Source organism: Acomys minous, assembly GCF_964271855.1.
Source record: "Acomys minous genome assembly, chromosome: 3".
NCBI classification, from domain to species: domain Eukaryota; kingdom Metazoa; phylum Chordata; class Mammalia; order Rodentia; family Muridae; genus Acomys; species Acomys minous.
In genome coordinates, this window is record NC_140485.1 from 57,315,543 (window position 1) to 57,332,476 (window position 16,934).

The 16,934-nt window shown below is 46.0% G+C and overlaps 2 protein-coding genes across 2 annotated transcripts in view; one reads left to right on the forward strand and one right to left on the reverse strand.

Annotated features, from left to right (window-relative positions):
* The window catches only part of YTHDF1 (YTH N6-methyladenosine RNA binding protein F1), a 17,071-nt gene extending 4,150 nt beyond the window's left edge, over nucleotides 1–12,921 (forward strand). Inside the window, exons 4-5 of the mRNA XM_084774374.1 lie at nucleotides 4,195–5,715; nucleotides 11,643–12,921. Coding sequence (XP_084630500.1) covers nucleotides 4,195–5,715; nucleotides 11,643–11,669 — 1,548 coding nt within the window. The 3' untranslated portion in view covers nucleotides 11,670–12,921. The remainder of the gene's footprint in view (nucleotides 1–4,194; nucleotides 5,716–11,642) is intronic.
* A 3,330-nt stretch (nucleotides 12,922–16,251) lies between these two features.
* LOC311593784 (uncharacterized protein) overlaps nucleotides 16,252–16,934 on the reverse strand; it is a gene marked incomplete at its 5' end in the record, with an annotated part of 70,811 nt that continues 70,128 nt past the window's right edge. Inside the window, one exon of the mRNA XM_084775207.1 lies at nucleotides 16,252–16,664. The remainder of the gene's footprint in view (nucleotides 16,665–16,934) is intronic.

Below are 16,934 nucleotides of genomic sequence, written 5' to 3' on the forward strand. Positions count from 1 at the left end.
TCTAGCTTTGGCTGTCCTGGATTCACTTTGTAGACCAGGCTGGCCTTGAACTCACAGAGATTCTCCTATCTCTTCCACTCCAAGCATTGAGATTACAGGTGTGTACCACCATGTCTGGCACCAGCACATTGCTTAAGAGAAAATTATCTAGAAATACCCAACTGTGTTAGGTAGTTTTCAGACTTTGACTTAATAAATCAGCTGAGGCCCAGCATGATGGCCATTTACCTGTTGGAGAAGCTGGGGCCTCCAGTCATTCAGGAGGTGCCTGCTGTCGTTGTGTTGCTTTCTTCATTCTGTCTCCCCGGTTTTCTGCAGTACAGCCTAGTGCCCAAAAATTGTTTAAAATGCTTGATCGACATTGCCACCCATGTTTCCTGTGGCCACATTGAGGTTTGTACCTCTGTACTCACTTGTGAGGAACGGCTGGCCTTGGGAGCTCATAGCTTATCTTGAAAATTGAGCCTACCCAATCACTCAAGGCTTTATCAGGGTTTGTGTTTTTCCCCCCCTTGCCTGCAGCCTAGAGTTAAGTTAAATAATACTGTGCCTTGTTAGGGCGAATGCAGCCTCTGTTGTTTGTGAATATCTGAGAGAAACTTGACACTTGGTTTACTGCCTTGTCTAGGCAGTTCTGGAAGGCTTGAGATTAGCATATAGGTGCCTGGCCATCTAGCCTGTGTCTGGCTTGGATTTTTGTGGTTATGTGTATATAAGTTTCTTAAAAGGTCCCGTGGTGGTACCCAGTAAGGAGGGATTTGCTTCACAGGGTAGCAAGGAAAGGATGCTATGGTCTTTACTTGTTCCTTAGCAAGTTGCTTAAACAGATAAATTCCATGTCAGAAACTGCTGTCTCTGCAAATCAGCCAGACAAAGGGCTGACACCACAGTCTCAGAAGGATCAGCCTTGAAGAAAGACCAAGAAAGTGCCTGGCTGACTGAGTGTGTAGTGTTAAGGTTTTCCTCTAACATTTCCTCTGTCTGTAATCTCCTGAAACAAGTGTGGTCATGCTGATTGACAGAGCAGTTCCCAGGAGTCTAGTCCTTGGTCACTTTTCAGCCTTGCCCTCAGTGTTTTCCTTTCATGTAGTTGGTTAATTTGATGAAGTGCATGTGTCTCAGCATGCTCCAGAGATGCTTTGCAGAGCTTGGAAAGGCCTGCCCTACATCTCCTTCCAGTCTCAGCCACTCTGTTCTGATGGTCTCGGGATTCTTTCCTTTTCAGAAAAAAAGGGCAGAGGAAGTGTTAGACTCCTCTCCATACGCCTTGTCGCTTAATGTGATTAAACTTGGATTTAAAAAACAAACAAACCAAAAAACCTTCTTAATTTTAGAGCAGATTTATGATTTTATTATACTTTTCTTTTTCCAAATGGCCTAGGGATAACAGCCATGGTTATTGAAATTCTCTTTAATTATTTGGAGTGTCTATTTTATTTATCTAATTTTCTAGTTATCAGGAGGAAAAGGCCTAAGAGCTCCAAGTTGTATTTTCACCTGTCAGTGGTCTCTGGCTTTGCCTGGAAGATGTATTTGCCTCCCTGTGTGGTTCTGTTGTACCCAGGCTTTGATTAGAAATCTTAAATATGGGAGTACCCAGTAGGTTGATGAGATCTGTGGGATCCCAAGTGTTCCACTTAGAGGTGTTGGTGTGTGAAGAACAACTTTTGACTTTGCTTGCATAATTTAATTTATTCAGCTATGTCTCTGATAAGCTGACTATACTTTGGAGCCCTCAAGCCAGAAGGTACTATCTTGTCTGGGGCATTTACAGTGAGTGTTAAACCCCAAGCTTGTGCCTGGCCATCCAGAGGGAGTGAGGGCTTGGACAGACTCTGCAGGCTTTTCCAGCAGCCCAGTGTATTCATCCAGTGCTCATTTGAAGTCAGTTGTTGCACATCTAGACCAGAGCAGGCAGCATGGGAACACTTCCTTCCCAAGAAAGGTGTATATCATAGACTGGCATTCAGCTTGTCATACAGAGTTTTGGAAGCAGCGACTGCAGGTCTCTTCTGCATAAAATGGCCTGGTTGAGATAGCTTCACAAAGTAGCCTGATGCTTCACTTTCAGAGATTGAAAGGAAATACAATGGAGGTAATAGAAATGGTTTGTCAGTGGGGTTGAAGTAAAAGCTGGAATTGGACTGAAGCACTGTTTCACAGTGTCTGGCCTCTCAGGGTGGAGAGAATTAGGAGAGGTGGGGCTGCTGGTTCAGAGGCAAAGGGAAGGTGTGGTTAGGTGTTTGGACAACCTCCTGGATGCCTGTAGCACTTTTCAGGAGAACTTAGTAAATAGTGGGGTTTTTTTTTTAATCTGGGATTTTACCTTTCCCGTGGGATTTAATTTTATCTTTTGTTTATTCTATTTTCCACTCTACAACTCAGAGAGGTAGTGAGGTCTCCTCAAGGCTATACCTCCCAAGCTGCTGACTGCTTCTCTTCTCTGGTGCCTCTGTCCTACATGTGTGTTTCTACGTGTACATTTTTAGTTGAATCATCATGCCCTTGTCTTGAGGTGTGATAGTTTCTGCAGAGAAAGTTAGCTAGGATCTTTGTGTTAGGATCTGAAAGAAACAACATTTTAGGATTTGGGGCAGGGTGTGAGGAAGGTGTGCTTGAATCCTCCATATTCAGGTAGCATTTGGACAGTATAGACAGGAGAGTAATTGGGTCCCTATGGTGTGGTGTTGAGTGCGTGGTGGGTTGTTGGTATAGCTCTGCTTATGACCTGTGTGCCGTCTGTTCTTTGGATGGTGGGCTTCCAGAGCTTTGCTTAATATCATGGGTCATACCTCATAATCCTGAATTGTGTCAGTGTCAATTAAAGTGTAAGTGTAAGAGTAAGCTGAGCATCTTCTCTCAGTTCTGACTGCTGTTTCTCTGTTGTTTTATGGCCCAGTGGGTGACAGTGACAAGCCACCACTAGGTCTTCCCTTCTGTTTGCCTTTCTCATGATTAAAGTGCTTGCTGAGGAGAGGGAAGAGGGCAGTCTTCCCTTGGAAGGACTGTGCCCTCAGTTTTGTATCCATGAATGCATCTGTGTGCTTCCCTCACAGAGCAAGTCTTCTACACGGACCTCATTGATTCTTTCCCTTGGCCCTGTTGCTCAGGTTCCTTTGAAGGATGCTGGGAGGAAGTACACAACAGGAGGTTGCAATGGAGGAGCCAGATGTTTATAGAATATTTATAATGACTTGTTTGTAGATGCAGAGAAGCAGTTAATTCATGTTAAATATTTTGAAATAGTGTGGTGCCAGGACCTTCACTAGACATGTCCCCCTCAAACACAGATTACCACTTTATAGGAAGGTCTCTTTTTCTTTCACCTCACTGATGAGATTGAAAAGAAATCTAATGGGGGTAATAGAAACTAGTCTGTTGGGGTTAAGGTGAAAACTAAAACTGAGCCTAAAGCACCTCTGTTACAGTGCCTGTGGGCCTTGTGTGGGTAGAGCTTGATTTTGACCACACCTTAGCTGAGTGTCTCTCCAAAGAGATGCTGTCCTAGAGCTGCCAACTCCAAAGGCTACACCTGTAGCCCAGGAGGTCAAGATAGTAAAGCAGTCCATTCTCCCCCACAACATTTTGCCCTGTAACCCAGCCTTTAAGGCCCCTCTCAGAAGTTCCAGCTGCAGATAGAGTCGGCGCTTAGGAAGACTTCACTAAAGTGGGTCTTCTGGTATCAGATAGCAGTTGGGAGCTCAAGAACTCTAGGGACTTGATATTGGTAAAGGCACTGGCACCATTAGTGTGAGCACCCAGGAGTGTGCCCAGGTATGTTACTAGGTCAGTGAGCTGGAGCCACTAGCTTCAGTAACTCTCTGAGCCATCCTTGCACACTGTCTGAGCTGTCCTTGTTCTCTGCTGGGCTGTCAGGTTCAATATGAATGTGACTGTTGGAGGACTGGGTTGCCTCCTCTGATGCTGACGGCAGAAGGTGGTTTGCCTGGGTCATCTCACCCGACTTGAGATCATTGCAAAGCAGGCTTTATATGTTGAGGCAACAGCTTAGGTTGCATTTGTTACTAATCTCTCTGGATCTTGACTCTTGTTTTGACACTGGTGACCACAGCTTTCACTGAGGAAGTAGTCGCGTGCTACAGTAAGCTTGTCTCTGCTCTCTGCCTGTGTATGAAGTGGTTGGCATCTGGCTGTGTGACAGGAGTCTAACTCATCACCTATTTGTTTTCACAGAGCAACAGTTACCCCTCGATGAGTGATCCTTACCTGTCCAGCTACTATCCACCATCCATTGGATTTCCTTACTCCCTCAGCGAGGCACCATGGTCCACTGCAGGGGACCCTCCCATCCCATATCTCACTACCTATGGACAACTTAGTAATGGAGACCATCACTTCATGCATGATGCTGTTTTTGGGCAGCCTGGGGGCCTGGGGAACAACATTTACCAGCACAGGTTTAATTTTTTTCCTGAAAACCCTGCATTCTCAGCATGGGGGACAAGTGGTTCTCAGGGGCAGCAGACTCAGAGCTCAGCCTATGGGAGCAGTTACACTTACCCACCAAGCTCCCTTGGTGGCACAGTTGTTGATGGGCAGACAGGTTTTCACAGTGACACCCTCAACAAGGCCCCTGGGATGAACAGTCTGGAGCAGGGCATGGTTGGCCTGAAGATTGGGGATGTTACCACCTCTGCAGTTAAGACGGTGGGTTCAGTTGTCAACAGTGTGGCGCTGACTGGTGTCCTTTCCGGCAATGGTGGGACAAATGTAAACATGCCAGTTTCAAAACCAACTTCATGGGCAGCCATTGCCAGCAAGCCTGCAAAACCACAGCCTAAGATGAAAACAAAGAGTGGGCCTGTAGTGGGGGGTGCGCTGCCTCCTCCTCCCATAAAGCATAACATGGACATCGGTACGTGGGATAACAAGGGCCCTGTTCCAAAGGCCTCAGCCCCCCAGCAGACACCAGCCCCCCAGGCTGCCCCACAGCCCCAGCAGGTAGCTCAGCCTCTCCCTGTTCAGCCCCCACCTTTGGTCCAGCCACAGTATCAGAGCCCTCAGCAGCCACTTCAACCCCGCTGGGTGGCTCCTCGAAACAGAAATGCAGCATTTGGGCAGAGTGGAGGGGCCAGCAGTGACAGTAACTCTGTTGGAAATGCCCAGCCTACTTCTGCCCCAAGTGTAGAGTCCCACCCTGTCCTAGAGAAACTGAAAGCTGCCCACAGCTACAACCCTAAAGAGTTCGACTGGAATCTTAAGAGTGGGCGGGTGTTCATCATCAAGAGCTATTCTGAGGACGACATCCACCGCTCCATCAAGTACTCCATCTGGTGTAGCACTGAACATGGCAACAAGCGCCTGGATGGCGCCTTCCGCTCCATGAGCAGCAAGGGGCCTGTTTATCTGCTCTTCAGTGTCAATGGGAGTGGACATTTCTGTGGGGTGGCAGAGATGAAGTCCCCTGTGGACTATGGCACCAGTGCTGGGGTCTGGTCTCAGGACAAGTGGAAGGGGAAGTTTGATGTGAAGTGGATTTTTGTCAAGGATGTGCCCAATAACCAACTGCGGCACATCAGACTGGAGAATAACGACAACAAGCCTGTCACAAACTCCCGTGATACACAGGAGGTACCCTTAGAAAAAGCAAAACAAGTGCTGAAAATTATTGCATCCTATAAGCACACAACCTCCATCTTTGACGACTTTTCTCATTATGAGAAGCGCCAGGAGGAAGAGGAAGTGGTGCGCAAGGTGAGTTGTCCTGAGGTACACAGGTGTCTGCATGCCATGTCACCTGCACGACGGGCCAGAGAGTAATGGGCACTCTGTTGATGGTCACGACATGTTGCCTAGTCAGGGCAGTTTGATAGGGTAAGAGTGGCATCTCTTAACTTAGCGATCAATCACTGGGATGAGCTAGTAGTGTGATGTTCTGAGTGGGTGTCAATAAAAATCTCACTTTCCTATTGTGAGACATGGTAATCTGGACAACCGTGTATATATTTAAGAGCAGAGAATGCAGGGAAGCTATTCTCTCTAGTGTCTGTCCAGTCAAACACACTTAGAAACCAGTGTTCAGGGGCTGGAGAGATGGCTCAGTTAGTTAAGAGCACTGGACTACTCTTCCTGAGCTCAGCTCCCAGCAACCACGTGGTGGCTCATAACCATCTGTAGTGAGATCTGGTGCCCTCTTCTGGCAGGCAGGCTCATATGCAGACGAACACTGCATAATAGTAAATCTTTTCAAAGAAAATATGTCCATGTGGTAGCAGGGAAACTGGTGAGACTGTCCGTGTAGTAGACATTGGCTGCTCAAGGATTTATGTCTCTTGAGCACTGCCACATCGCAGTTGGGAGCTCTAGGTCAAAAGGTCATTTCCTATTGTCCTTTAGGAACTCAGGCCTGCAGTTTGGACTAACTTAGCCCGCATTAAGTACTAAGAAGAATGTTGGGAGGCGGGGGGTGGGGGGGGTGTGATAGGGAGCTGACTTGGGATCCAGGTATTTTGTAACTAATGGTAATAGTTATGTGGTTAGGTCCACTTGGCTGGAGATGGTTCTAACTGATGTGAGGTCACTTGGTCTTCAGAACAGAAGTGAGCCGGGTCTCAATGTGTGTTATGAGGGCTTTTATTACCTAAGAGCACTCGCCCAAGATTGTCCTTTCTTTTCATGAAATGTCAGCATGGGGGGTTGTTTGTTGGATTGACTTCCAGACTTTGTCTTGAGTTAGATGACTTGCCTGTGTGAGTAATTAAGTAATAAGCATTTTGAGCAAAGAGATATGGAGAAACCCAAGGTGGTAATGCTGCTGCTGGGGCCACAAAATTACTCACTTCATATGTAGTGATAAAGCATTAAGAAAGGGACAGCATTTACTTCCAGTAACTGAAATTGTATAGACAGGCATTCCTGAACAGTGACATGTGTTCTTAGAAATGGGTTGTTAGTGATTTTGTTTTGGTAGCATCATTATATATATACACACCTATGCAAAACAAAAATGTCTAGAATATCTATAGACCAAACCACGGAGACACTTAGCACAGTATTAGTGCAGTGTCTCCCTGCAGTAGAGCAGGGATAGTGAGTGAAACTTAGGTCCTTCTTTTATCTAGTAGCTAGCTATTTGTATGCATGTGTGTTAATGCTCAGTTTTCTTTTAAATACTGAATCTTTAGAGTTCCACTAAAATGCCTTGGGTGGGGCTGGAGGGATAGCTCAGTGATTAAGAGCATAGGCTGCTATTCCTGAGGACCTGGGTTCAATTCCCAGCACCCATGACAGCTAACACCTGCCTGTAACTCTTCTCCAATGGGATCTGACACCCTCTTCTGGCCTCCAAGGGCACTGTACTCATGTGGTACATAGACTATGTGTTGAGTTAGAACACTTAAAAATAAATCTCAGAAAACAAAAGAACATTTAGTTCTTTAAATACACACAGACACACATCGCATGCAGTCTCAGATTGGTGATAGGCTTAGGGATAATATTCTGCCCCTCATCTTGTGTCTAAAAAATTATATTGCCTTAAAAATATTTTTAATCATTAAGTTTTTATGTATGCTTTCGTGAATTTACATGCATCAAATGTGCAGGTGCTTACAGAAGTGAGATGAGGGTGTCAGAGCCCCTGGAACTGGAGTTAGAGAGTTTACATGCATCACAGTTGTGCAGGTGCTTACAGAAGTGAGACAAGGGTGTCAGAACTGGCGTTAGAGATTGCTGTGAACTTCCTGATGTGGATGCAGTGAGCCAAGCCCAAGTCTTTGTCAGGAACAGTGTCAGGCCCTAGTTCTACCAGCCTAAAACTTAAACAGATGGCTGTCAGGTCTCTGGTTAACTCTCTGGTCTTATGGTAGGCTCTTGAGTGACCTGCAGGGGTTACAAGTTACTGGCACATGGTCAAGATCCCTGGTAGTCCTTAGAGGTCAATGTAAAGAGCACCCTAGGGAGGCCTGGTCACTTACCCAGACTGTGACAGCTCAGCCATAAAGCTTTTTAAGCCATGGATTTAAGGGTTAAATTGTATTATTGAAGAAGACAGATGAATACTCTGATTTTCAAAAAGTGGTTCTAGTGGAGTTTCACACATCTCCTTACAGTGTGGGACAGGCCTTAGATGATTCCTACCTCTGCTGGGCCTTGTGCAGCTGCCCACCAAGTACTCCTTTTTTTCTCCAAGAAGGCTGGGCTATTGGTTTATTTATGAGTTGGAATCCCAGGTGTCTTGGGATTGAGAGTCTGGGCTGCTGTGGAATGCCATTTCATCTTAAAAGTGGGAAGCTGGGCGTGGTGACACACCTTTAATTCTAGCACTCAGGAGGTAGAGGCAGGTAGAACTAGTTACCTGTCTCTGTCTGTCTGTCTGTCTGTCTGTCTGTCTGTCTGTCTGTCTCTCTGTCTCTCTCTCTCTCTCTCAGGAGGTAGAGGCAGGTAGAACTAGTTACCTGTCTCTGTCTGTCTGTCTGTCTGTCTGTCTGTCTGTCTCTCTCTCTCTCTCTCTCTCTCTCTCTCTCTCTCTCTCTCACACACACACACACACACACACACACACACACACACACACACACACACACACACACACACACACACACGAAGTTGAATGCAAATGAAGAGCTGTTCCTTCCTCCAGGCTAAAATGTTCCTGCAGAATGTGTAAGGCTTTTGGAGACACCAAGGTTCTCCTGACCTAGGCCAGACGTATCTTATGTTCTTCGTTGACAGTGAGACCTCACCACTTGCAAGTAGCATCTGGTGTTTAGAAAGTAAAATGTAGCTAACATTTTCAGTTTCCCTTTTAGAGTTTTCCTGTCCAGCTATAAATATGAAAATATACTAATTTATTTTCCTTTCCCTCCCCACCCCACCCCTGCCCCTTTCTTTGGTTTTCCAAGACATGATTTCTCTGTGTGGCCATGACTGTTCTCAAACTTACTTCTTAGTTCAGGCTGGCCTCAATTCCAAGTCTTAGTTTGATGCCTTGTTTTTGTTTTTGTTTTTTTTTTTTGTTTGTTTGTTTTTGTTTTTTTGAGACAGGGTTTTTTGTTTTGTTTTGGTTATTTTGAGACTCTGGCTGGTCTTGATCTGTATGCCTCTGCCTCATGGGCTCTGGGATTAAGGCATGTACTTCTATGCCCATTTTTGTTTTGTTGTTTTGGTTTGGCTTTGAGGCAGGGTCTCATATACCTTGTTTTTTTTTAATTTAAATTTATTTTTACTCACTATATTTTGCCCATTTATTTGTCTGCATGGAGGGTGTAAAAGGACAGCCTTTGGGGAATTGGCAGTTGGTTTGCTCCTTTGGTCATAAGGGTCCTGGGGATCAAACCAGGTTGTCAGGCCTGGCAGGATGTGTCCTAGCCTGCTGAGCCACCTTGCCATCCCCACATAGTTGTTTACTCTATAAACAGGTCTTCGTTAGAATATGTAAAACAGTGACAGCTGAGTGTTGTGTGCAGTGCCTAGGAGCTGTAGGTTCCTACAGGGTTCTAACCCTAGTCTGACAGGCCTCTGGGGTATGTCACACACTCCAGGCCCTTTTAGGATGACCTGTATATCCTCTTTCAGTCCTCCTCCCCCCCCCCAAAAGTTTTATGAGTAATGTTACTCCTTTAAAGAACAGGTGACAAACTTTGTAGCTATTGCTAGGGCTGAAGGAACCAGACACTGTCTCCCTCTTCCAGATACTTTACTAGCAGCCATTTCACTCTGGGGAGACAAGCTTCTGCTTGAAGAGAATTTTCCCCTTTATACCTCAGGGTAACGGGTTGTAAATTTTTAGTAACCCACCTATTCTCACATCCGGAGCCACACCTACTCTGGACTCTGGATGGTGGCCATCTCTGCCTGGCATGTGTTTAGTCCAGCTTAACCCCAAAGGAAGTGCACAGGTTCAGATACACTGAATGTAGGTAGGCGCAGTAGCACTGCCGGTGATTCCAGTGCTTAAGAGTTAAGAGATATGTGTGGGCAGAAGGATCAGGAGTAGCTCAAGGCCAGCCTTAGGTACATGAAACATTGTGTCAAAACAAAGCCCAAACTGAGCAATTACAAACCACAGTGACTGTGGGTACTCTACTGGCAGTTTTCTCATTTCACAGCTAGGATGACCATGCTAGGGACAGAACCTTTAACTTCTAGGTATTGATGCCCTTTCTCCGATAGCATGGCAATGGTACACGGAGAGTGGGGATGGTGTGTGTATGTGCTTGGGGGAAGTTGGGGGGGGGGGCGACACAGACATAGGACGACTGTATAGAGGGTCCTAAAAGGGTTAGGACAAACATGGTCTCTGGGTGTGTGTGTCTGTATGTGGCAGTGTGTGCTTCTTGCACCAGAGACACTCTTTGTCATGGGCTGGATTTAGATGCTGCATTGTTAGGAAATACAAAGCTGGCTTCTAGATCCACTGGTCAGAAATCATAGGCAAACATGAAGAAAGTTGGATTTAAGTCCCAGATTAGTGTGGCATGCTTGCTGGGGAAGAAGTCAGCTCGGTTGCAGAGCTATCCCCCTGATGTGGTCAGTACTACCGGAGACCACAGAGGAAACTTAGCTGGTGGGAAGCACTTAAACTAGATGGATTTAGCTTGTCTTCCTGTCCTTCTTTAGCCCTGGCTTGGGAGTTTACTTTTTAGCCTGTTAGATAGATTTTGTTGTTCTCTGAGTCACTGGTTTGTTAAAGTGAAAGAAAATTTGGAAAAATTGTTTCTGTGTACCAGGCATGCCAGTCCTTCCATTGGGTGCAGGTGCCTTCATAGTTGTGTTGTGTATCTTCAGTAGCATGATTGGTGCATGAGGGAGAGCTGGCTGGGTGGGGGAGGGGAGACAGAGTCTTCTTTTTTTTTTTCCGTATACAAGTCATATTCTTTTTTTCCCCTTTTTTTTATTAATTTATTATTGTTACATCTCAATGGTTATCCCACCCCTTGTATCCTCCCATTCTTCCCTCCTTCCCATTTTCCCCTTATTGCCCTCCCCTATGACTGTTCCTGAGGGGGATTACTTCCCCGTGTATATGCTCATACAGAGAATTCTCAACAGAGGAATATCAAATGGCTGAGAAACACTTAAAGAAATGCTCAACCTCCTTAATCATCAGGGAAATGCAAGTCAAAACAACTCTGAGATTCTGTCTTACACCCATCAGAATGGCTAAGATCAAAAATTCAAGCGACACCACATGCTGGCGAGGATGTGGGGAGAGAGGAACACTCCTTCATTGCTGGTGGGAATGCAAACTAGTACAGCCACTTTGGAAAGCTATCTGGTGCTATCTCAGAAAACTGGGAATAGGGCTTCCTCAAGACCCAGCTATTCCACTCCTTGGAATATACCCAGAAGATGCTCCAGCACACAAGAAAATTTGCTCAACCATGTTCATAGCAGCCTTATTCATAATAGCCAGAACATGGAAACAGCCTAAGTGCCCCTCAGTAGAAGAGTCTTCTTGAGAAAGCATGTGGTGCTTGAATGTAAATGGCGGCTCCTGCCCTGGCCTGTGGGACCAGTTCCTTGGTAGTTCAGACCCAGGTCCACAGGGACTGCCCAGACAAGCTCACATCTCCATGTTAGACTGCAGCGCAGGCTCAGGCCTCCCCTTTGTGGGCCTTCACCTGCAAATCCTAGTGCTTCATGGGCTATAATAACCTCTTCTCCTCTTCTTTCTACAGGAAAGGCAGAATCGAAATAAACAATAAGGACAAGCCAGTTTGGTTTTGGTTAATGGTTGACTTTGAAAACAGTTTAAAGCTGTGTGCTTGGTGCTGTCTCCGAGTCAGCTGCAGTGTCGTCCTCGTGCGGGGTTGATTGTTGCATCTCTATCTTTGTAGTTCACTTTTGCCAGATGGATCTGCATTCATTTGTATTTTTCTATGTATTATAATATTGTAGAACTCACTAATAAAGGAGTATTTTGTTTGTCAGCTTATCAGTCAGATTGACCTAATGCAAAATATAAATATTCTTCAAAACAAAACACCTAATACATCCCAAAGATATTTTTATTTTGGCAGAAATTATGTTCTTATTCTTATATCCAGTCATTTACTATCCCTATAGGATACTTCATATTTCTTGCCCTCTACGGCTTTACAGCAAATAGCCCATTCAGCATGTGCGGTTGTCTTCTCACAGTACTGAAGTGGCTTGCCATTTTACTACCTGTGGTACCCATCAGAATGCTGACCTGCCCTTTGGAGGTTCCTATTAGACAGATAACTTCTAGTTTGCAAGTGTGACCACAACTGTCTTTGGAGAAGCAGTCAGTAGTTCAGTGCCCACACAGAGCGGAGCTCCAGTTCTACTTGCCACCGTCTGCCACTGCATGAAGTTTGGGCTCTGTGGCAAAGAGCTAGAAGGTGTTTTAAGTCTGGCTCAGCATTGCACCATTCTTAGTTGTTCGCAGATCATTTTTAGTTGTCCTCTTTCTTCTCTTGAGAATCCTGATGCTGTCTTAAGTTTTTATACCAGTAACGCTAAGCTTTAAATGTAGGATCTGATAGTACAGGCAGTGTGATGGATGCTGCTGCCGACTGTAAATTTCACTGTGTGTCTAATTTTTTTTTCCTGTTGAATGGGTGAAAAAGCAAAAAAACAAAAAATCCTTTAGAAAACGAATTTGCTATCATGTTTTGTGGAATGAGGAGCCTCGGAGGAGCTCACTGCCACCTGGAGTTGGAGTTTAGCATGAAAGTGGTGCTCATGCCCGACGCCCTCGCATACTGAATCTGCACGCGCCCACTGTAGAGGATCCTTACTGTCTTAGAGAGCAGATACCTTCCGAAACTATTTACTCCAAAAGACCCTCTGAGTTACCATTTAAGCTGTATTATTTAGACTTGTATTTAGAACGTGTCACTTCGAGCTGTTACTGCCTGTACGGAGTCGTGGACAACATCGGATACCTGTCCTCTAGGAGAATACAAGCCTTAATAAACACCTGTTGAGCAAGCTTGTGTGTTCTTGTCTTCCCTGCTATGTGTGTCTTTCTCTTGTAGCAGCAAATCTCTGGATGTGCTCTTAAGCAGGGGAAGCCTGAGGCTGCAGTTCTACTCACCCTTGGGTACTGGGAGGACAGAGAACTTTCATAGTTCCACTCAGGACTCAGTCCCCAACCTTGTGAGAATTTGCAGATGCTAACAAAGGTGGAAGAACTGTTTAGCAGCCATACAACACCTAGTTTGCATACCTTGTATGCCTTGATCTCTTCCTCACCACCTTCATTATATTTTCAAGTTGCAGGTATGCAATATACTCTCTATAGTAACTAAATCCCACACACTAAGCATGTGTGTAGAGGTCAGAGGACATCTTGTGGGCAAGCCCGTTCATTCCTTGCTGGGCTCCAGGATTGAACTCAGGTCATCAAGCAACAAGCACCTTGATCCACTCAACCACTTTAAATGTTTGTTCACAGTATTTTCCTTGCAAGGGAAGATGAAATACACGAATCCAAGCTGCAATACAGTTACCCATGGCCCCCGCCTCCCATTTTGGAACCAGGGTCTTGTGTAGCCCAGACTGGTGTTGAACTCCCAGTCTTCTGTCTGCCTCCCAGGTGCTGAGGCTGCAGGCAGTTCCGTGCTAGTCTACAACTCTACATGGGGTTCACATACAGAACCTAAATGTAGCCTCATGATTTTGCCAAACATTTCCTGTCTCTACCTGGAAGGAAATGGTTGATAGGGAAACAAAATGAACTTAGGGAAATTAGTCTCTGGCATTAACTTATTTTTTGCATTGCACCTCCATAACACTTCCTTTGTTTTAGGAAGTAGCTTTTAAAGTATGTGGTTTATATTCTCATTTGTGTGACTTGCATGTGTGTAGTCCAAAGATGACGAATCCCTGTCTTTGAGAGCAATTGGCTGAGACGCACACAGCAGTATAAAGAACAGGACATCTGTCTTTTGGGGGTCAGTACCTGGGATGACTAGAGAGTTCACCCCATGAATGAGATGAACAGGATCAATGGTCACTGCAGAGCTGGAGGTTGTGACAGGGACTCTAGCTAATGGTGGTTATTGACTGGTTTTGTGCCTTGAATGGACAGTGCTCTTACCCCCGTTCCCCCTTGCTCCTTTTATCCCCTTGTGTGAAGTCAAGAGATGTGGTAGGCCACTGGGGAGGGGAACCAGAAGGTCCAAGCTTGTGCTGTGAGCTTCAGTAATTAATATCATCACTTTGTGAAAGGCTGTGCTGGCATTACTAATGACCTTACTGTTACATTCCCAGACTTGCTATCCAGAGCCGAACTTAACCTCTGAAAACCCCAAAGCACATAAACCTTGAGCAAAGTGTGTGGGTTGAGGTCTGTCTGTAGAAGTTGCTTAGAAGGCCTGTGGTGTTGGCTATCATACCTGCTGCCCTGCACTTTGGTAATCAGGAGGGCATGTGATGGACATGCTTGACCTGAATGCTTTTCTGGACCCAGGACTCTTTAGTTGGCTATCTCTTATTCATCTTGGGTTCTTGAGGTCCAGATGGTAAACTCTTCCTTAACTTAGGAAAGAAACCTTTTCTTGCCAAATCACCAGGCTGCCCATCTCCATGGAAGGAATGAGTCCAGGCTTCCAGTGGCCATTCTAAAGAGCAGCTTGACGTGAGTAGATACCCATTGGGCCTGCTTGCTCCCTATGGTGTAACTCAGGGTTTGTGGCTAGCCCTTTCCCTTCCCGACTGTCCAGGGCACTCTGAATCAATGAACAACAGACATCAATACCACAGTGGAGCTCTGATGCCAGATGTGCTGTGGACAAGGTATTTCTCAGTCACACCCCATCCTTGACAGCTCTAAGGCCTAGAGGAGGTTGATCTATATGAGCTCTGTCATGTGGAGGGCTGTAGAGCACAAGGCTGGGGACACGGTGCAAGGCTGGTTGTCTAAATCTGGACTTACAGAAGAGTAAGTACATGGGATCTGGGCGGGACCCTACAGTCTTCAAGGAGCCTCATCAGCACAGTGAGTCTTAGTCATAGCCCTGAGTGAGTGAAGCCCCATCCCTGCTCAGGGGGGCATCTTTGGGCTAGTGCCTCTGTTAGTCTCGTCCACGTCCCAAACTGTTTCTTCCTCACCTCTTTGAGAGCCAAAGGTGGGCAGCCCAGCCTTCTGGGGGAGTTCCTGATGCTGCACAGGCCCAAGAGATGAGTGTGAGTGCTGCCCATAAGACAAATTGCCCCACCAGCCCTCCTGGATTGGTCTGTTGGGAATGCCTTGCTCCAGGGTAGCATGGGCAACAGCCTTAGCTGCTGACTACTCTGAGCTTCTCTGTTACCCATAGCAGGTTACTGGAGCAGCAGCTGCCCATCCAATGGGTGGGAGCACTGGGAGGCTTGTGTGAAGCCAGCTTGCTTTGGCCTCTCTCCATGTTACTCTGCCTCCTAGCTCGGGATGATAAGAAGAAACTATCTACTCTGAAGGGTAGAAGGACAGAGTGGAGGAAAGCTAGATCCCCAGAGGCCACTAGTTAAGGATCCTAGAGGAGCCTTTTCCTCCTGGTCACCATTCTTGATAAGCTTATTTGGGGATGGAAACTTGGAGGTCAAGAAGCTCTGAGGAGACCTTCTGGTTAGAATGTCATCATGAGCCAAGGCTGCCAAATGGGAGTGTCGCCAGGTGTCCTGAGTCCACCAGGCCAGAGGATGGAGGGTCTTTTTACCTCAGAGCTTCCCTATGTACCATACACAGACACACACCAGTCTAGGAGAAATGTGGAAGTGGGCTGTTAGCTCCTTGGCTCTTGGGAGAGCTCCCATAGTTAGGCAGGAGGGCTGTAAGGGACATTGTCACTGTCCATTCTAAGCTAGAGAGAAAAGTGTCCTGGATACTCTGTACTTCTCTGGGTCTGGAGTGACTGAAAATGCCTTTGGGGGCTGGAGAGATGGCTCAGTGATTAAGACCACTGCCTGTTCTTCCAAAGGACCTGGGTTCAATTCCCAACACCCAGATAGCAGCTCACACCTGTCTGTAACTCCAGTCCCAAGGGATCTGACACATTCAAATTAATGCACATAAAATAAAAAAAGAAAGTAAATAAATAATTTTAAAAAGAAAAGAAAGTGCTTTTGGAGGTCTTCTTTTGGAAGATTGAAGGGAAGGATTTGGAGACAGTACTGGCCAAGGTCTCCTGGTATAAAGAGACCTCTCCTGATGTGTGGCAGGGGCCTGTACCGTGAGCCCACTTCACTGCTCAACCCTATGTTCTTAGCTGTAATGTCACTGTCCCTTTTGCCATCTATGTTAGTCAGCTTTCAGTTATTGTAACAAAATGCCTGAGATAATTAGCTTACAAAGAACAAAGATTTATTTGGCTCACAGTTTGAGGAGTTGCAGTCCGTTATTGGGTGGACCCCAGGCTTTTCAGCTTCTTCCCGGGGTGTGGATGGCTATGGCAGGCAGTACCCAGTAGAGCAAAACTGCTCACCTCATGACCAGGACACAAAAAGGAGAAACTGGAAGGCTTCACCATCCCCTTCATGGGTACATCTCCAACGATTCAAGTCTCCTTCCTACTTGAGCCTACCTCCTAAAGGTTCCCTACCTCTCAGTGATACCACCCTGAAGACAAAGGCTTTAGTGTCTGGGAGACGTTTCTCTGAAGCATGGTGCCTTTCTGAGGGAATACAGGCCTTTTGAGTAACCTTTGGGTAGCCGTTGTTCCTATGCCGCGTCTCCAGCCTGCTGCTCTGAAGAACTGAAAACAGAAACAGACAGGAGTGTTAAAAGGCCCCGCCCTACAGTATAGGGATAATGGTAGTGGCAACTGATAAAAATAGAGATGCTGATGGTGGAGGGAACGGTGGTTATGACATGATGATGATGATGATGATGATGATGATGATGATGATGATGATGGCTGGCTAGCAGTGATCGTGGTGATGTTTGCGACTAATGGTAATGAAGGTGATGAAGATGGTAAGTGATGGTGTTGGTTAAATTTATGATAACTTCACATTTGCTCACT